Source organism: Ornithorhynchus anatinus, chromosome 3 (genome assembly GCF_004115215.2).
Source record: "Ornithorhynchus anatinus isolate Pmale09 chromosome 3, mOrnAna1.pri.v4, whole genome shotgun sequence".
In the NCBI taxonomy this organism is placed as follows: domain Eukaryota; kingdom Metazoa; phylum Chordata; class Mammalia; order Monotremata; family Ornithorhynchidae; genus Ornithorhynchus; species Ornithorhynchus anatinus.
In genome coordinates, this window is record NC_041730.1 from 1,260,897 (window position 1) to 1,280,082 (window position 19,186).

Consider the following 19,186-nt stretch of genomic DNA (forward strand, 5'->3'; position numbering starts at 1 on the left):
CCGGCTGGGCCGCTTTGCTGTGTGACCCTGGGCAAGTCACTTCACTTCTCTGGGCCTCGGTTCCCTCATCTGTCAAATGGGGATGAGACCGTGAGCCCCACGTGGGACAGGGACGGTGTCCGACCTGATCTGCTCGTAGCCACCCCAGTACTTAGTAGTGCCTGGGGCACACAATAAATGCTTAAAAATACCACAATTATTATTATTATTAGACTATAAGCACATTGTGGGCAGCGAACGTGTCTACCCATTCTGTTCTGTTGTCCTCTCCCAAGTGCACAGTACGGTGCTCTGCACACAGTCAGCGCTCAATAAATACCACTGGTTGACCGACTGATCGACTGCCGTGGATTGTCACGGGGGAGGGTCCCGGGGGGCTTGTCCTGCCCTAGCCCCCCCACCCCCAGACCCCTTCCCCGGCCCCCAGCCGGCCCGCCGCCCGGCCCGGCGCCATGGCGTCACCTGCGGGGAAACCGGATAGCACTTTGATGGTGAAAACGGGCAGGACTCTGGGTAGAGTGAGCAGGCGCCACGTCTCCTTCAGGCTGAACACGCCCCCGCCGCCCCCGCCTGCTTGAGAGACCTGGGAGTTAGGCCCCCCACCCGGGGTCGTCGCCCCTTCCGCCTGCCCGTCTCCCCTCCCTGTGGGCGAGACAGGGACTTCCCGGCCTAGCGGAGGCTGAAGAGCCGGCCCGAGGGAGCTGGGGGGCACATTTCGCTCCTCTAATGCCAACCTCCTCACTCTACCGCCATCTCGCCTATCTCGCCGACGACCTCTCGCCCACGTCCTGCCTCCGGCCTGGAACTTCCTCCCTCCTCGACAGACACCGACTCTCCCCCTGCTTCGAAGCCTTATTGAAGGCCCATCTCCTCCAGGAGGCCCTCTCTGACCGCGCCCTCCTTTCCTCTTCTCCCACTCCCTTCTGCGTCGCCTTGACTCGGCTCCCTTTCTTCATCCCCCCCGTCCCAGCCCTGCACCACTTCTGTCCACATCGGTCATTTACTTATATCTATTCATGTCCATCTCCCCCTCAGGACTGTAAGCTCTCCGTGGGCAGGGAATTTGTCCGTTCCTTGTTATATCGTAATCATAACTATGGTATTTATTAAGCGCTTACTACGTGCCAGCCTTGGGGGAGTACAATCCAACAGAGTTGGTGGACACGATCCCTGCTCAAAGCGAGCTTTCGGTCTAGTGGCGGGGGGAGGGACAGGCATTAATATAAATAAGTGATTTCTACTGTACAATTTATAGATATGAGGCTTCCTGACAATCTGTTCTTGTACTCTCCCAAGCGCTTAGTACAGTGCTCTAAAAAAAGAAATATGACTGACTGACTGGTGCCCTGCCCCGACCTCTCCGGGGTCCCGGCCGCCACTCACCCCCCGGGGTGGACCGGCCCTGGGCGTCCATCTTGGTGTTGGCGGGGATGCAGCTGGCGCTGATGGCGGCGCCGAGGGTGCTGGCCCCGAGGGCGACGTAGATGGGAGAGTAAATCCTGTGGGCGAGGGCAGGCAGTGGGCACTGGGCGGAAGGGGAAGGGGCCCGCCGTGCCCGCTGACCGCGTTCCAACCTGACTTGCTTGTACCTACCCCGGAGCTTAAAGCAGCACGGCGTAGGGGATAGAGCCCGGGCCCGGGAGTCAGAAGATCATGGGTTCTAATCCTGACTCCGCCACTCATCGGCTGTGTGACCTTGGGCAAGTCACTTTACTTCTCTGGGCCTCGGTTACCTCATCAGTAAAATGGGGATGGAGACCCCCCACTTGGGACGGAGACCGGGTCCGACCCGATTTGTCTGTATCCAATTCAACACAGTACAGTGCCTGGAGCAGAGTAAGCCCTTAACAAATACCACAGGTATTATTATTATTATTATTGTTAATAGTAGTAGTACAGTGCCTGGCAAAGAGAAGGGCTTAACAGATAGCACAATTATTATTATTATTATTATTATTATTATACCCTACTCTGGCCAGGCAGACCGTCCCCCCTAGAAAGCGTCCATTAGGCTGAACGGCACCCTTTCCTCTCCACCCAATCTGCTCATCCGAACACTTCTCCTCTCCCGCCTCGACTCCCGCATCGTCCCCCGCGCTGACCTCCCCGCCTCCTGTCTCTCCCCACTGCCCCCCGGACTTCTCTCTGTTGCTCAGATCATTTTTCTCCCAAAACATTCAGTTCACATCCCCCCAAGAGCCTCCGGCGGTCGCCCATCCACCTCCGCTCAAACAGAAACTCCTCGCCATCGGCTTTAAAGCCCTCAATCGCGTTGCCCCGTCCCATCTCACCTCCTTGATTTCCTACTCCGGCCCAGCCCGCGGACTTGGCTCCTCTAATGCCGGCCTACTCACTGTACCTCAATCACGCCTATCTCGTTGCCGACCTCTCGCTCACATCCTGCCTCTGGCTGGAACTTCCTCCCCCTTCGCATCTGAAGGACCGCCACTCTCCCCACCTTCAAAACCTCCTTAAAAATCGCATTTCCCCCAAGAGGCCTTCCCCGCCTAAGCCCTCATCTCCTCGGCTCCCATCTGCGAACCCCGTCCACTTGAATTTGTCCCCTTAATTCACTCCACCGTCAGCCCCACAGCACTCATCTTCACACCTGCAATTTCTTTTATGTCCGTCTCCCCCTCTAGACCGCAAGCTCCCCGTGGGCAGGGAACGTGTCAACTAAATCTGTTATATTGCATTCTCACAAGCGTTTAACCCGGCGCTCGGCACACGGTAAGCACTCGACCAAGTCGATTGATTGATGGGAGACTCTGTGGAAAACCCCACTCCGTGACTTCCTCTGGGCATCTCCGGATCTCCCGGCTCTGCCACTTGTCAGCTGTGTGACTGTGGGCGAGTCACTTCACTTCTCTGTGCCTCAGTTACCTCATCTGTAAAATGGGGATGAAGACTGTGAGCCTCGTGTGGGACAACCTGATTACCCTGTATCTACCCCAGCGCCTAGAACGGTGCTCTGCACATGGTCCGCGCTTAACAAATACCAACATTATTATCTCGGGGCAGGGGGAGACCTTCCGGGCAAAGGTCCACCCAGCTGATAAAAGGGTAGGACAAATCAAAAATGGGTGGGAGGGCTGGTTGGAGGCATCTCGGGGTTCAGTTTGGGGGACCGCGAGCTCTCTTAACCCGGAAGCCCCCTCCCCAACTCCCCTGTCATCTCTTCCCCACCCACCAGCTTCACAGCGCTTATGTACATATCTGTTATTTTATTTGTATTGAGGTCTGCCTCCCCAACATTAGACTGTAAGCCCACTGTGGGCAGGGAACGTGACTGCTTATTGCTGCATGATACTCTCCCGAGAGCTTAATACAGTGCTCTGCACCCAGTAAGCGCTCAATAAATACCACTGATTGAATGAACGAATCTCTAGAAATGGAGGGGGCGGTGTCCGGCCAGGCTGGGCCTGGTCCTCGTGCCCACGCGAGCCACCGTGGCCCTTACGGAGGCCCCGGTTGCCCCAGCCGGCAGCAAGGGGAGGGGGCCGGGGCCGAGTCCAGGACCCGCTGGGATGGTGAGTCACAGGAGCGGCTGGATTTCCGGCTGGCGATAAGCAAGGGCCCCAGAGATGGGAGGGGGCAGGGACGGCGGACCCTCTTATCTATGGGGAAGGGAGAGGTTTCGGCTCAGGGCGAAGACAAACTTCCGACAGCAGGACTTTGATGGGCCTCTGTGAGCAACGCCTGGATACAGCCTCGCGGATAGCTGCCGGCCCAAGCACTTTGAAGGAGTGAAAGGCAGGCCTGAAGCAAGAGTTAGTTGCCGACCCTGCGCTGCTTGCGTCCCTGCTCTCGGGAATTCCCCCTCCCTTGTCCACCGGCCAGTCAGAAGTCCATCGTGCCTCAGTTTACCCAACTGGGGAAGGGGCTAAGGAATCCCATCCCGGGAGCTGAAAAGTCGTTACTATCTCTTGTGAAACGGTTTCAGGCTTTTGGATGGAAGGCGTAACGGTCATTTAACGTTGGGGGGAGGTTCCAGGAGGGGTCTTGGAAGGGGGAAGAGAGACAGGTTCCCCACAGCACTTGCGTATATTTGTACGTACTCATTATTCTACCTATTAATGATGTGTACGTATTTATAATTCTATTTATCAACTTTGACGCTATTGATGCCCCTCTACTTGTTCTGCTGTCCGTCTCCCCCTTCTAGACTGTGAGCCCATCGCTGGGCAGGGATTGTATCTATCCGTTGCCGAACTGTTCTTTCCAAGCGCTTAGTCCAGTGCTCTGCGCACAGTAAGCTCTCAATAAATACCACTGAATGAATGAATGATTGAAAGGTCCCAGGAAGGGGAGTCGGGGTCCCAGGAGGAAGTGGGATCTTGGCGCAGGGAGGAAAGAGAGATCCCAGGAAAGAGAGGAGGGGTCCTGGAGGTGGCAGGGCCTTACACCTCTCTGAGCCTCAATTTCCCCATCTGTACCACGGGAAACCCCCTCCCCCTCCCTCTCTGGTTGTATTTCACGGGAGGGAGGGGTAGGGCGTGGGAAGACGAGAGATTTTTATGAATGAAGCAGCGCTTTATCGCAGCCACGTCACCGGCTGGCTGCTGCCCCTCCCTGGGAAGAGGAAGCGCTGATTCTGCCCTCTGCCCTCGAGGGTGGGCAGGGCGGGCAGGGAGGGCAGGGTGGCAGGTGGTGCCCAGACCGGGGGCTGGGAAACCCTCCTACGGTCCCAGGGGTGGATGGAAAGGGGCAAAGTTTGGCTCCTCTCCCGCAGCAGAGGAGTAGGGGGTGGGCAGGGGGCTCAGTACCCTTTGGGCACTTGGTATTCACCCACCCTCGCCCCACAGCACTTACGTTCGCATCTGTAATTTATTCACTTATATTCATGTCTGTCTCCCCCTCTAGCCTTTTATCGTGGCCTAGTGGACAAAGCCCGGGCCTGAGATTCAGAAGGACCTGGGTTCTAATCTCGACTCCGCCACATTCATTCGTTCAACCGTATTTATCGAGAACTTACTGTGGTGCAGAGCACTGTACTAAGCGCTTGGGAGAGTACAATACAACAATCAACAGACACAGTCCCTGTCCACACAAGCTTACATGTCTGCGGTGTGACCTTGAGCACTGTACTAAGTGCTTGGGGGAGTCCAAGAGAACAACATAACAGACTCTGGGCCTCAGTTACCTCATCTGAAACATGGGGATTAAGACTTTGAACCCAATGTGGGAGAGGGACTGTGCCCCAACTGATTAATTTGTATCTAATCCAGCACTTAGTACAGTGCCTGGCACATAGTAAGGGTTTAATAAATACCATCTCAGGCCCACGCTCTTTCTAATAGGTCATGCTGCTTCAACTGTTTACTTTCTAATGTTTTTTTACCTCACAGCTTTCAAACAGGCTCGTGTCTGGCCCACATCCTACCTCTGGCCTGTAACGCTCTCCCTCCTCACATCCACCAAACAATGATTCTTCCCCCCTTCAAAGCCCCACTGAAGGCCCACCTCCTCCAGGAGGCCTTCCCAGACTGAGCCCCCCTTTTCCTCATCTCCCCCTCCCTTCCGCGTCATTCTGACTCACTCTCTTTGCTCTTCCCCCCGTCCCCACCCCAAAGCGCTTATGCATATATGTCTACATCTATAATTCTTTTTCTTTCTATTGATGACTGCTTACTTGTTTAGCTACGTATATAGCTATTATTCTATTTATTTCTATTGATGCCTGTTTACTTGTTTTGATGGCTGTCTCCCCCCTTCTAGCCTGTGAGCCCGGTGTGGGCAGGGATTGTCTCCCTTTATTGCTGAACTTTCCAAGCGCCTAGTACAGTGCTCTGTGCACAGTAAGTGCTCAATTAATATGACTGAATGAACGAGTGAATGTCTCCCTTATCCTAAAAAGAGCGGTGGTCTCCCTCCACTTGACCTCCCTTCCTTTGACCTCTCGTCTCCCTTCAGTTATTGCCCCATCTTCCTCCTACCATTCCTCCCCAAATTCCTTGAACAAGTTGTCCACACCGGCTACCTCCTCTTCTTCTCCTCCAATTCTCTCCTTGCCCCCCTTCGATCCGGCTTTCACCCCCTTCGCTCCACGGAAACTGCCCTCTCAAGGGTCACCAATGATCTTCTCCTCGTCAAATCCAGTGGCTTCTCTATTCTCCTCGACCTCTCAAGTGCCTTTGAGACGGTCAACCACCCGCTTCTCCTGGAAACGTAATTCAGTCTTAGCTTCATTGACACTGTCCACTACTGGTTCTCCTCCTTCTCGGGAACCTCCAGAGGTTGCCCATCCACCTCTGCATCAAACGGAGACTCCTCCCCCATGGACTTAAAAGCCGTTCATCCCCTCGCCCCCTCTTGCCTCACCCCGCCGCTCTCCTCCTCCAACCCGGCCCGCACACTCCGCTCCTCCAATGCCAACCTACTCACTGTCCCTCCATCTCATCTATCTCATTCATTCATTCCATAGTATTTATTGAGCGCTTACTAGGTGCACAGCACTGTACTAAGCGCTTGGAATGGACAATTCGGCAACAGATAGAGACAATCCCTGCCCACTGACGGGCTCACAGTCTAATCGGGGGAGACAGACAGACAGAAACAATAGCAATAAATAGAATCAAGGGGATGGATATCTCATTAACAAAATAAAGAGGGTAATAAAAATATATACAGTTGAGGGGACGAGCACAGTGCTGAGGGGAGGGGAAGGAAGAGGGGGAGGAGCAGAGGGAAAGGGGGGAAAGAGGGCTTAGCTGAGGGGAGGTGAACGGGGGGCAGAGAGGCAGCAGAAGAAGCAGAGGGAAAAGGGGAAGCTCAGTCTGGGAAGGCCTCTTGGAGGAGGTGAGCTCTCAGGAGGGCGTTGAAGAGGGGAAGAGAGTTAGTTTGGCGGAGGTGAGGAGGGAGGGCGTTCCGGGACCGCGGGAGGACGTGGGCCGGGGGTCGACGGAGGGATAGGCGAGAACGGGGGACGGTGAGGAGGTGGGCGGCGGAGGAGCCTCCGGAGCGTGCGGGGTGGGCAGTAGAAAGAGAGAAGGGAGGAGAGGTAGGAGGGGGCGAGGTGATGGACAGCCTCAAGGCCTAGGGTGAGCAGTTTCTGTTTCGTGCCGAGGTCAATAGGCAACCACTGGAGGTTTTTAAGGAGGGGAGTGAGGTGCCCAGAGCGTTTCTGCAGGAAGATGAGCCGGGCAGCGGAATGAAGAAAAGACCGGAGTGGGGAGAGACAGGAGGAAGGGAGATCAGAGAGAAGGCTGATACAATAATCCAGCCGGGATATTACGCGAGCCTGTACCAGTAAAATAGCCGTTAGGGTGGAGAGGAAAGGGCGGATCTTGGCGATATTACAAAGGTGAAACCGGCAGGTTTTGGTGACGGACTGGACGTGTGGGGTGAATGAGAGTGAATCTCAACGGGGTGGGGTGGGGTGAATGAGAGTGAATCTCAACGGGGTGGGGTGAATGAGAGTGAATGGGATGAATCTCGCCACCGACCTCTCACCTGTGTCCCCCCCCACCCTCGGGCCTTGAACTCCATCCTCCTTCATACATGACAGATCACCATTCTCCTCAACTAAAAAGCCTTATTAATATACCATCTCCTCCAAGAGGCCTTCCCTGACTAAGTCTCTGCTCCTCTAAAGCTAACATCCTCCCTGGACCTCGATCTCACTTATCTCGCCACCGACCTCTCGCCCACATCCTGCCTCTGGCTTGGAACGCCCTCTTCATATCCGACAGACAATGACTCTACCCATCTTCAAAGGCTTATTGAAGGCCCATCTCTTCCCAGAGGCCTTCCCTGACTCAGCCCTCCTTTTCCTCTTCTCCCCCTCCCTTCTGCGTCGCCTGACTCGCTCCCTTTATTCATCCCCCCTCCCAGCCCCGCACCGCTTATGTCCATATCTGTAACTGTTTATATCAATGTCTGTCTCCCCCTCTAGACTGTAAGCTCGTCGTGGGCGGGGAATGTGCCTGTTAGGACGGCATATTGTACTTTTCCAAGTGTTTAGTACAGCTTTTTGCATTCAGTAAGCGCTCAATAAATACCATCGATGAATTGATGCTTGACGGATTGAGAGTGAGTGTGCGTGTGAGAGAGAGAAGGGGAGATAGAGAGGGTACATGTGTGACAGAGAGGGAGAGTGTGCATGTGAGAGGGAGAGAGGGTGTGTGTGTGAGAGAAAGAAAAAGAGTGTTAGGGAGAGAGAGAGAGAGTGTGTGTTTGTGTGAGAGAGTGTGTGCACGCACGAGAGAGTGTGAGTATATGTGTGTGAGACAGAGTGTGTGCATGAGAAAGTGGGTGTGAGAGAGAGTTTGTACGCATGAGAGAGAGTATGCATGAGAGAGAAAGTGTAGGCATGAGAGAGAGAGGGAGAGTGTGAGCCCCACGTGGGACAACCTGATGACCTTGGATCTCCCCCAGCGCTTAGAACAGTGCTTGGCACAGAGTGAGCGCTTAACAAAGACCATCCTTTTTTTTTCTTAATTGATTGACTGATTGATTGATTGGAGGCTCAGCGGCCGCCCACGTGGCCAAGGCGCCCCCTGGCGGCCGCCCCGTGGAATGTGGGGGTTTGAGAAAGTCCGGGCAGAGAAATTCGTCTCTTTCACTCATTCGATCGTATTTACTGAGCGCTCACTGTGTGCAAAGCACTGTACTAAGCACTTGGGAGAGCACCATCTCACAGCAGACTCATTCCTGCCCACAACGAGGCTCCCAGCCTAGTGGAAAGAAGCCGGGCCTCCTCTTGTTGGGCAGGGAATTGTTGCCGAATTGTCCATTCCAAGCGCTTAGTACAGTGCTCTGCACACGGTAAGCGCTCAATAAATACAATAGAGTGAATGAATGAATTCCGAAGGACCTGGGTTCTAATCCCGACTCCTCCACTTGCCTGTTATGTGAGCAAGGAAAGTCACTTCACCTCCCTGGGCCTCAGTTCCCTCATCTGTACAATGGAGATCGAGACTGTGAGCCCCACGTGGGACAGGGACTGGGCCCAACCTGATTGGCTTGTAACTCCTCCGGAGGTTAGTACAGTGCCTAGCGCTTACTAAGCGTTTAAAAGATACCATAAAAAAACCCTCCGCCTGGTCCCAGACAGGCTGAGGGTGTCTCTCTCTATTGCTGTATTCTACTTTCCCAAGCGCTTAGTACAGTGCTCTGCACAGGGTAAGCGCTCAATAAATGCGACTGAAGGAATGTAGACTGTAAGGAATTTTAGACTGTAAGCCCATCAAAGGGCAGGGACTGTCTCTATCTGTTACCGATCTGTACATTCCAAGCGCTTAGTACAGTGCTCTGCACATAGTAAGCGCTCAATAAATGCTATTGAATGAATGAATGAATGAATGGGGGGGGGCGATGGGGCTGGGCAGGGGGCAGGAACTGACTGTCATGGGGTCAAAAGGGCTTGATCTGGGGTTGTTCTCTCCAGGGGCCTGCAGGTGCTTCCGACCCCCCCAAACATTGGGGGTGGGAGCAAACCTGTCTTCCCATAATCCTCAGCGCTGGGGAGGGGCAGTGGCAGGATTATTACTAATAATAATAATAATGATGATATCTGTTAAGCCCTTACTACGTGCCAAGCACTGTTCTAAGCGCAGGGGTAGACAGGAGGTGATCAGGCTGGCCCACGTGGGGTTCACAGTCTTCATCCCCATTTTACAGATGGGATAACCGAGGCCCAGAGAAGTGAAGTGACTTGCCCGAAGTGATAACGCTGACAAGTGGCGCAGTCGGGATTCGAACCCCCGACCTCTGACTCCCAAGCCTGTGCTCTTGCCACTTGACCACGCTGCTTCTCCGTGGTTGACCCTTCAAGGGGATCGGTCAGTCAGTCAGTTGTATTTATTGAGCGCCTACGGTGTGCAGAACACTGTACTAAGCGCTTGGGAGAGTAGGATTTGACAATAAAAAGACATATTCCCTGCCCACAATGAGCTTCCCGGGACCAACGCGGAAGGAGCCCCCTCTGTCAGGCCCCTGTCTAGACTCCGCTTACCCTCACACACAGAGTGGGTGCTCAATAAATAGAACGGCTGCTCACTGAGACTGCAAGGCAGTTTGGGAAAAGAAAATCCAGACGTGTCCCAGCCCAGGCCTCCTCCTGAGGCCCAGCATAGCTGCTGGGTTTTTTTTTTTAATAGCATTCATTAAGCTCTTAATATGTGCTAGGTACTGTACTATGCACTGGAGTAAATATAAGCTAATCAGGTTGGACACAATCCCTGTCCCACCTGGGGCTCACAGCCTGAAGCCCCATTTTACAGATGAGGTAACTGAGGCACAGGGAAGTGAAGCGACTGGCCCAAGGTCACACAGCAGGGCTGGGATTAGAACCCATGACCTTCCGACTCCTTGCCCACAAGGCCCCGCCGCTGTCCTGGGCTCCCACTCCTCCCGGAGCAGCCCCACGAACTCTGCTCTGCGGTTTCATCCAACCTAGTCCCCCACCCCAACTGCGTGAGGAGACCCCAGCAATAATCATAACTGCGGTATTTGTTAAGCCCTTACTATGTGCCAGGCACTGTACTAAGCGCTGGGGGAGCTGGAGATACAAGCAAATCAGGTTGGGCACAATCCCCGTCCCACGAGGGGCTCACAGTCTCAATCCTCAGTTTACAGACGAGGGAACTGAGGCCCAGAGAAGTAAAATATCAGACAAAAACTCGTCACCGTTGGCTTTAAAGCCGTCCATCCCCTGGCCTCCTCCTACCTAATAATAATAATGTTGGTATTTATTAAGCGCTTACTATGTGCAGAGCACTGTTCTAAGCGCTGGGGTAGACACAGGGGAATCCGGTTGTCCCATGTGGGGCTCACAGTCTTCATCCCCATTTTACAGATGAGGGAACTGAGGCACAGAGAAGTTGTGACTTGCCCACAGTCACACAGCTGACAAGTGGCCGAGCGGGGATTCGAACCCATGACCTCTGACTCCAAAGCCCATCCTCACCTCCCTTCTCTCCTTTTCCATCCCGGCCCGCACACTCCGCTCCTCTGGCGCCGCTCACCTCCTCACTGGGCCTCGTTCTCGCCTGTCCGGCCGTCGACCCCGGCCCACGTCCCTCCTCTGGCCTGGAACGCCTTCCCTCCTCAAATCTGCTAGACAATGACTCTCTCCCTCCTTCAAAGCCTTATAATAATAATGTTGGTATTTGTTCCGCGCTTACTATGTGCAGAGCACTGTTCTAAGCGCCGGGGTAGACACAGGGTCATCAGGTTGTCCCACGTGAGGCTCACAGTGAATCCCCATTTGACGGATGAGGTCACTGAGGCCCAGAGAAGTGAAGTGACTCGCCCACAGTCACCCAGCTGACAAGTGGCAGAGCTGGGATTTGAACCCGTGACCTCTGGCTCCCAAGCCTGGCCTCTTTCCACTGAGCCACGCTGCTTCCCCTTATTGAAGGCCCACCTCCTCCAAGAGGCCTTCCCTGACTGCACCCTCCTTTCCCCCTCCCTTCTGCGTCTCCCTGACTCGCTCCCTTCGCTCTTCCCCCCTCTCCCCGCCCCACAGCTCTTGCGGATAAATCTGCGATCTTATTTATTTCTGTTGATGTCTGTTTATTTGTCTTGATGTCTGTCTCCCCCTGTCCAGACTGTAAGCTTGTTGTGGGCAGGGATGGTCTCTATCTGTTGCTGAATTGTACTCTGCAAGCGCTTAGTCCAGTGCTCCGCCCACAGTAAGGGCTGACCGAATGGACGAATAAAGCGACTTGCCCGGGATCACCCGGCGGACGAGCGGCAGAGGCAGGATTAGAACCCATGACCTTCTGACCCCCAGGCCCGGGCTCCAGCCGCTACGCCACGCTGCTTCTCCGAGGACGACGGTCAGCCCGTGGGTCCCAGCCGAGCGCCGGGCGGGGTCTAGATGGTGGGGTTGGGGTGGGGGTGGGGGGTCACTCACCCAAATTTCGTGCTCACGAGCCCCCCGAGCAAGGGGCCCAGGATAAGGCCCACGCCCAGGCCCAGGCCCAGCTTCCCCAGAGCAGCCGGACGCTCGGCTGGGCTGGTCAGGTCGGTGATGACCATCTGGGAACCTGCAGAAGGGATGAGGAAGTCACTGTTGGGGGCGGGAAATGGGTCTGTTCTACTGTTTTATTGGACTCGCCCAAGCGTTTAGTACAGAGTTCATGGGTTCGAATCCCGGCTCCGCCGCTTGCCAGCTGTGTGACTTGGGGCAAGTCACTTAACTTCTCTGTGCCTCAGTTACCTCATCTGTAAAAGGGGGATTAAAACCAAGAGCCCCACATGGGACAACCTGATCACCTTGTATCCCCCAGCGCTTAGAACAGTGCTTTGCACATAGTAAGCGCTTAACAAATACCAACATTTTTTTTTTTTTAGAGTGCTCGGCACCCAGTAAGCTCTCAGTCAATATAATTGACTGACTGATTGCCAGGTTCTAAATTGGGGAGGGGGCACTCAGGAGCCCTGGATGGCCCTCAGCCTCTTGCTTCTATTTATCGTGATTAAGTTTTCTTGTTTTTGTCCATCTGTCTCCCCCGATTAGACCGTGAGCCCGTCATTGGGCAGGGATGGTCTCTATCTGTTGCCGAATTGTCCATTCCAAGCGCTTAGTACAGTGCTCTGCACATGGTAAGCGCTCAATAAATACTATTGAATGAATGAATCATCATAATTGTGCTATCAGTTAAGTGCTTACTCTGTGCCAGGCCCTGAACTAAGTGCCGTCCAAACGAATCGGGTTGGACCCAATCCCTGTCCCATGTGGGGCTCACAGTCTCGATCCCCATTTTACAGAGGAGGGAACTGAGGCCCAGAGAATGTTAATGTTGGTATTTGTATTTGTTAAGCGCTTACTAGGTGCCGAGCACTGTTCTAAGCGCTGGGGTAGACACAAGGGAATCAGGTCGTCCCACGTGGGGCTCACAGTCTCAATCCCCATTTTACAGATGAGGTAACTGAGGCACCGAGAAGTTAAGTGACTTGCCCGAAGTCACACAGCTGACAAATGGCCGAGCCGGGATTTGAACCCATGACCTCTGACTCCAAAGCCCGTGCTCTTTCCACTGAGCCACGCTGTGTGACTTTGGGCAAGTCACTTCACTTCTCTGGGCCTCAGTGACCTCGTCTGTCAAATGGGGATGGAGACTGTGAGCCCCACGTGGGACAACCTGATTCCCCTGTGTCTACCCCAGCGCTTAGAACAGTGCTTGGCACATAGTAAGCGCTTAACAAATGCCAACATTATTATTATTATTATGTGCCGAGCACCGTTCTAAGCAGTGGGGGGGATACAAGGTAATGAGGTTGTCCCACGTGGGGCTCCCGGTCTTCATCCCTATTTTACAGTTGAGGTCACTGAGGCCCAGAGAAGTGAAGTGACTTGCCCACAGTCCCACAGCTGACAAGGGGCCGAGTCGGGATTCGAACCCATGACCTCTGACTCCCCAGCCCGGGCTCTTGCCACTGAGCCGCACTGTTTCTGGTTACCTGTGTGACTGTGGGCAAGTCACTTCGCTTCTCTGGGCCTCAGTCCCCTCATCTGTCAAATGGGGATGAAGACCGGGAGCCCCACGTGGGACAACCTGATTCCCCCGTGTCTCCCCCGGCGCTTAGAACAGTGCTCGGCACCTAGTAAGCGCTTAACAGATACCAACATTATTATTATTACGATTACCTGGGATGGGGTGGATGAGGAGGGCGGGGAGGCGGGAGAGGAAGAGGGCGGTGAGGCCTCCGGATCGACACAGCAGCAGCCCCAGCAGCGACCACGACGCCACGAAAGACAGCGTCAGGCCTACGCGGGCCCCGCAACGGTCACACAGCCTAATCATCATCATCATCGTCATCATAATAACAAAACAATAATAATGTTGGTATTTGCGAAGCGCTGACTCTGTGCCGAGCGCTGTTCCAAGCGCTGGGGGAGGTTGATTCTATTTAGTCGCCATTGTTTTTACGAGATGTTCTTCCCCTTGACTCTATTTATCGCCATCGTTCTTGTCTACCTGTCTTCCCCGATTAGACCGTGAGCCCGTCAAAGGGCAGGGACCGTCTCTATCTGTTGCCGACTTGTTCATCCCAAGCGCTTAGTCCAGTGCTCTGCACCTAGTAAGCGCTCAATAAATACTATTGAATGAATGAATGAATGAATCCAGGGTCATCAGGGGGTCCCCCGTGAGGCTCCCAGTCTCCATCCCCGTTTTAATAATAATAATAATAATAATAATAATAATAATAATCCCAGCTCTGCCTCTTGTCAGCTGTGTGACTATAGGCAGGTCACTTCACTTCTCTGGGCCTCAGTTCCCTCATCTGGAAAATGGGGATGAAGACTGGGAGCCTCATGGGGGACCCCCTGATGACCCTGGATCTCCCCCAGCGCTTAGAACAGTGCTCTGCACATAGGGAGCGCTCAATAAATACTATTGAATGAATGAATACAGGGTCATCAGGGGGAAGGTGATGAGGTTGTCCCCTGTGGAGCCCCGGCCAATCGCCGTCGTCGGCCCCGCCCTCCGATCGAAGCCCCGCCCCCTGCCCCGCCCCTCACGGGGAAGCACGTGGTGCCCCAGCCAATCAGCGCCGGCCCCGCCTTCCGCCCGAAGCCCCGCCCACGTGCCGCCCTGGCTCCGCCCACCACGCTGGGCTCCGCCCCCTTCCCCCGCCCTCAATGAGAAAGCCCGTGGAGCCCCGGCCAATCACCGCCGGCCCCGCCCTCCTCACTAAGCCACGCCCACGGCCCCGCCCCTTAACTAAACCCCGCCCCTTCCCCGGCCTCCCCTAGGGAGCGCGTGGAATCTCGGCCAATCGCCGTCGTCGGCCCCGCCCACCTCACTAAGCCCCGCCCACGCGCAGCATCTGGCCCCGCCCTCCCAGAGAAAGCACGTGGCGCCCCAGCCGATCGGCACCGGCCCCCGCCCTCCGCGTTAAGCCCCGCCCGAGTACCGCCTTCGGCCACGCCCCTCCACTAAGCCCCGCCCACGCACTGGGAAGCAAGCGGAATCTCGACCAATCGCCGTCGTCGGCTCCACCCCTTTCACTAAGCCCCGCCCATATGTAGCCTCCGGCCCCGCCCACCACCTCAAGCCCCGCCCCCTCCATCAAAGAGAAAGGCCGTAGTGCCCCAGCCAATCACCGCCGGCCCCGCCCCCGGCCCCGCCCACCCCTAGGAGCCCCGGCCAATCGCCGTCGCCGGCCCCGCCCCCCGCACGAAGCCCCGCCCCCTCCCCCTGGTCCTTACCTGCCGAAGACGGGGCTTCCCAGCAGCTGGAGGAGGCCGAAGGTGGTCTGCAGGAGCCCGAAGCCCACCGAGTCCAAACCCAGCTCGTTCGCCACATACTGCAACGACGTCGGTATTTGGCAAGCGCTCACTACGTGCCGAGCACCGTACTGAGCGCCGGGCTCCGTACGGGATGATCCCCGGACGGGCCCAGGAGGAGCCCGGGCGGGCCCCGATCATTCATTCAATACTATTTACCGAGCGCTTACTCTGTGCAGAGCACTGGACTAAGCGCTTGGTATTCATTCATTCAACAGTATTTATTGAGCGCTTACTCTGTGCAGAGCACTGGACTAAGCGCTTGGAACGGACAAATCGGTAAGAGATAGAGACAGTCCCTGCTCTTTGACGGGCTCACAGTCTAATCGGGGGAGACGGACAGACGAGAACAATGGCAATAAATAGAGTCCCCACTTGGTGCATAAGTAGACTGAGGCCCAGAGAGAAGGGAAGTGATCCGCCCAAGGTCACACGGCGCTCCAGTAGCCGGGCTTAGAATCCGGGTCAGCAGGGTGGGGGATTTAGCAATAATAGCAATGTTGGTATTTGTTAAGCGCTTACTATGTGCAGAGCACTGTTCTAAGCTCTGGGGTAGACGCAGGGTCATCAGATTGTCCCACGTGGGGCTCCCAGTTAATCCCCATTTTCCCGATGAGGTCACTGAGGCCCAGAGAAGTGAAGTGACTCGCCCACAGTCCCCCAGCTGCCAAGCGGCAGCGCAGGGATTCGAACCCCTCGCCTCTGACTCCCAAGCCCTTAATCCCCGTTTCACAGATGAAGGAACTGAGGCAGCGGGGAAGTGAAGTGACTCAGCCCAAGTCACACAGCAGACGTCTAGCAGAGGTAGGATTAGAATCCAGGTCCTCGGACTCGCAGGCCCCTGCTCTTTCCGCTAGGCCACGTTGCTCCCCCAGATATACATTAAACTGTCCATTCCCTTATTCATTTTGACGTTACTGGGAAATAATTCGATGTCTGTCTGCCCCATTGGAATGGAAGGAAAAGAGCCGCTTCTCTGTGTTGTCCTTTCCCAATCAATCAATCAATCAATCAATCAATCAAACGTGTTTATTGAGCACTGCCTGGGGAGCACCGTATTAAGCTTTCAGTTCAGCTCCTTCAGCCAGCGGGCGCTCAATAAACCCTGTTACCTCTGCACACAAACATGGACACCCACATGCAGAAGCACATTCATTCATTCAATTGTATTTATTGAGCACTTACTGTGTGCAAGGCATTTATCAGCATGGCTCAGGGGAAAAAGCCTGGGTTTGGGAGTCAGAGGTCATGGGTTCTAATCCCGACTCTGCCACTTGCCAGCTGTGCGACTTTGGGCAAGTCACCTCACTTCTCGGTGCCTCAGTGACCTCATCTGTAAAATGGGGATGAAAACCGTGAGCCCCACGTGGGACAACCGATCACCTTGCATCGCCCCAGCGCTTAGAACAGTGCTTTGCACATAGTAAGTGCTTAGCAAATACCACCATTATTATTATTATTATTTACCGTGATTAAGGTGTCTTGTTTTTGTCCGTCTGTCTCCCCCGATTAGACTGTGAGCCTGTCACTGGGCAGGGATGGTCTCTATCTGTTGCCCAATTGTCCGTTCCAAGCGCTTAGTCCAGTGCTCTGCACAGAGTAAGCGCTCAATAAATACTATTGAATGAATGAACTCTTGGGAAAGTACAGTCTATCAACAAAGAGACCCATTCCTTGCCCACAACACGCTGACACACACAGGTCTGCACAGACATATTAATTAGTGGTATTTATTGAGTGCTTACTATGTGCAAGGCATTCTACTAAGTGTAGGGAGAGCATAATACATCAGAATTAGCGGATATAATAATAATAATGATGGTATTTGTTAAGCGCTTACTATGTGCCAAGTACTGTTCTAAGCACTGGGGTAGATAGAAGATAATTAGGTTGTCCCACATGGGGCTCAGGGTCTTAATCTCCATTTTAAAGATGAGGGAACTGAGGCACAGAGAAGTGAAATTGAGTTAATGTGTCTAACCCGATTTTGTTTGTAATAAGAATAATTGTGGTATTTGTTAAACGCTTACTCTGTGCCAAACACTATTCTAAGCGCTGTGTAGACATGACAAGCAGTCGTGGCTCAGTGCAAAGAGCCCGGGCTTGGGATTCAGAGGTCATGGGTTCGAAACCAGATCTACCACTTGTCAGCTGTGTGACTGTGGGCTAGTCACTTTACTTCTCGGTGCCTCAGTTCCCTCACCTGTAAAATGGGGGTTAATAATAATAATGTTGGTATTTGTTAAGCGCTTACTATGTGCCGAGCACCGTTCTAAGCACTGGGGTAGACACAGGGGAATCAGGTTGTCCCACGTGGGGCTCACAGTCTTCATCCCCATTTTCCAGATGAGGTAACTGAGGCACCGAGAAGTTAAGTGACTTGCCCAAAGTCACCCAGCGGGCAAGAGGCCGAGCCGGGATTCGAACCCATGACCTCTGACTCCAAAGCCCGTGCTCTTTCCACTGAGCCACGCTGGTTAAGACTGTAAGTCTCACGTGGGACAACCTGATGACCCTGTATCTACCCCAGCGCTTAGAACAGTGGTCTGCACAGAGTAAGCGCTTAACAAATACCAACATTATTATTATAAGGCAAAGAGGTTGGACACAGTCCCCGTCCCACAAGGGGCTCGCAGTCTTAATCCCCATTTGACAGATGAGGGAACTGAGGCCCAGAGAAGTGAAGTGACTTCCCCAAGGTCATGTAGTGGGCAAGTGGTGGAATTGGGATTAGAACCCATGACCTTCTGACTCCCAGGCCCACGCTCTATCCATTACACCGTGCTGTTCATTCATTCATTCAATAGTATTTATTGAGCGCTTACTAGGTGCAGAGCACTGGACTAAGCGCTTGGAATGGACAATTCGGCAACAGATAGAGACAATCCCTGCCCAATGATGGGCTTACAGTCGGAGGAGACAGAGGGACAAAAGCAAGACAACATAATCACGATAAACAGAATCGAGGGGATGGACACATCCAGGTGTACCCACCTTAGCGCTTAGTACAGTGCCTGGCACTATAAGTGCTCAATAAATACCACGATTTTTATTACTACTAGAGAGATGTACTGCCAACACGCACCCCCACTCCCAGTCCCGCTCTGACACTGACCATGTGCGGGGAGACCCTTCCCTTGGTGGGTGTCAATCCCCGGATCAGCAGAATGCCGAACCCCGTCCAGGCTGGGCATCTGCCAGCCCGTTGTCGGGCGGGGATTGTCTCTGTTGCCGAATTGTCCTTTCCAAACGCTCAGTCCAGTGCTCTGCACACAGTGAGCGCTCACTAAATCCGACTGAAGGAACCGAATGAAATGGGTGCCCTCTGACCGGGGGGACAAGCTCCCCAAATGCCCCTCCCTTCCTCCCAAATCTCTCCTTCTGGTGGTCTCTCGGGCGGGCGGGTGCCAGGGAGATCTCGTTTAGACCGTGAGCCCGAATTGTCCATTCCAAGCGCTTAGTCCAGTGCTCTGCACGTAGTCAGTGCTCAATAAATACGATTGAATGAATGAATCTCCCAAGGGGGGAGGGGGCCTTACCAGAAGCACGGAGAACTGCATGAAGAGGCAGGTCATCTGGATGACCGTCAGCAGGTAGGTCACTCGGATGACCGACCACCGGCTCAGCCCGGCCATCTCGGTCCCCTAGGACGGAGGGACACAGAGACCCCGGTCACTCCCTCCTTCCCCCCGACCCCCGTGGCCAACGTCCACGGGGCGCTGGTGGCCGGGGGGTGGGGGGCGAGGACCTGGTGGCTGCTTGGTTGAGTCAGTTGCATTTATTGAGCTCTTACCGTGTGCAGAGGACTGTACTGAGCCCCTGGGAGAGGACGATATAAGAATATAACGGACACGTACTCTGCCCACAGTGAGCTTACAGTCTAAAAGAGGGGAGACGGAAAAACGGAGCGACGTAAATAAAAGACAGGTATGGCCAGAAGCGGTG

General features: G+C 54.4%; 1 protein-coding gene across 3 annotated transcripts in view; it reads right to left on the bottom strand.

Moving 5' to 3' along the window:
- SLC22A18 (solute carrier family 22 member 18) overlaps positions 1–19,186 on the bottom strand; it is a 29,288-nt gene that overhangs the window by 7,519 nt on the left and 2,583 nt on the right. Inside the window, exons 2-7 of one of the 3 annotated variants that reach the window (XM_029061790.2) lie at positions 18,781–18,885; positions 15,164–15,261; positions 13,598–13,746; positions 11,861–11,993; positions 1,384–1,499; positions 463–570 (exon numbers count right to left, since the gene is read on the bottom strand). In XM_029061790.2, coding sequence (XP_028917623.1) covers positions 463–570; positions 1,384–1,499; positions 11,861–11,993; positions 13,598–13,746; positions 15,164–15,261; positions 18,781–18,876 — 700 coding nt within the window. In that variant the 5' untranslated portion in view covers positions 18,877–18,885. The remainder of the gene's footprint in view (positions 1–462; positions 571–1,383; positions 1,500–11,860; positions 11,994–13,597; positions 13,747–15,163; positions 15,262–18,780; positions 18,886–19,186) is intronic. The other 2 variants (XM_029061788.2, XM_029061791.1) reach the window with 2 other exon arrangements.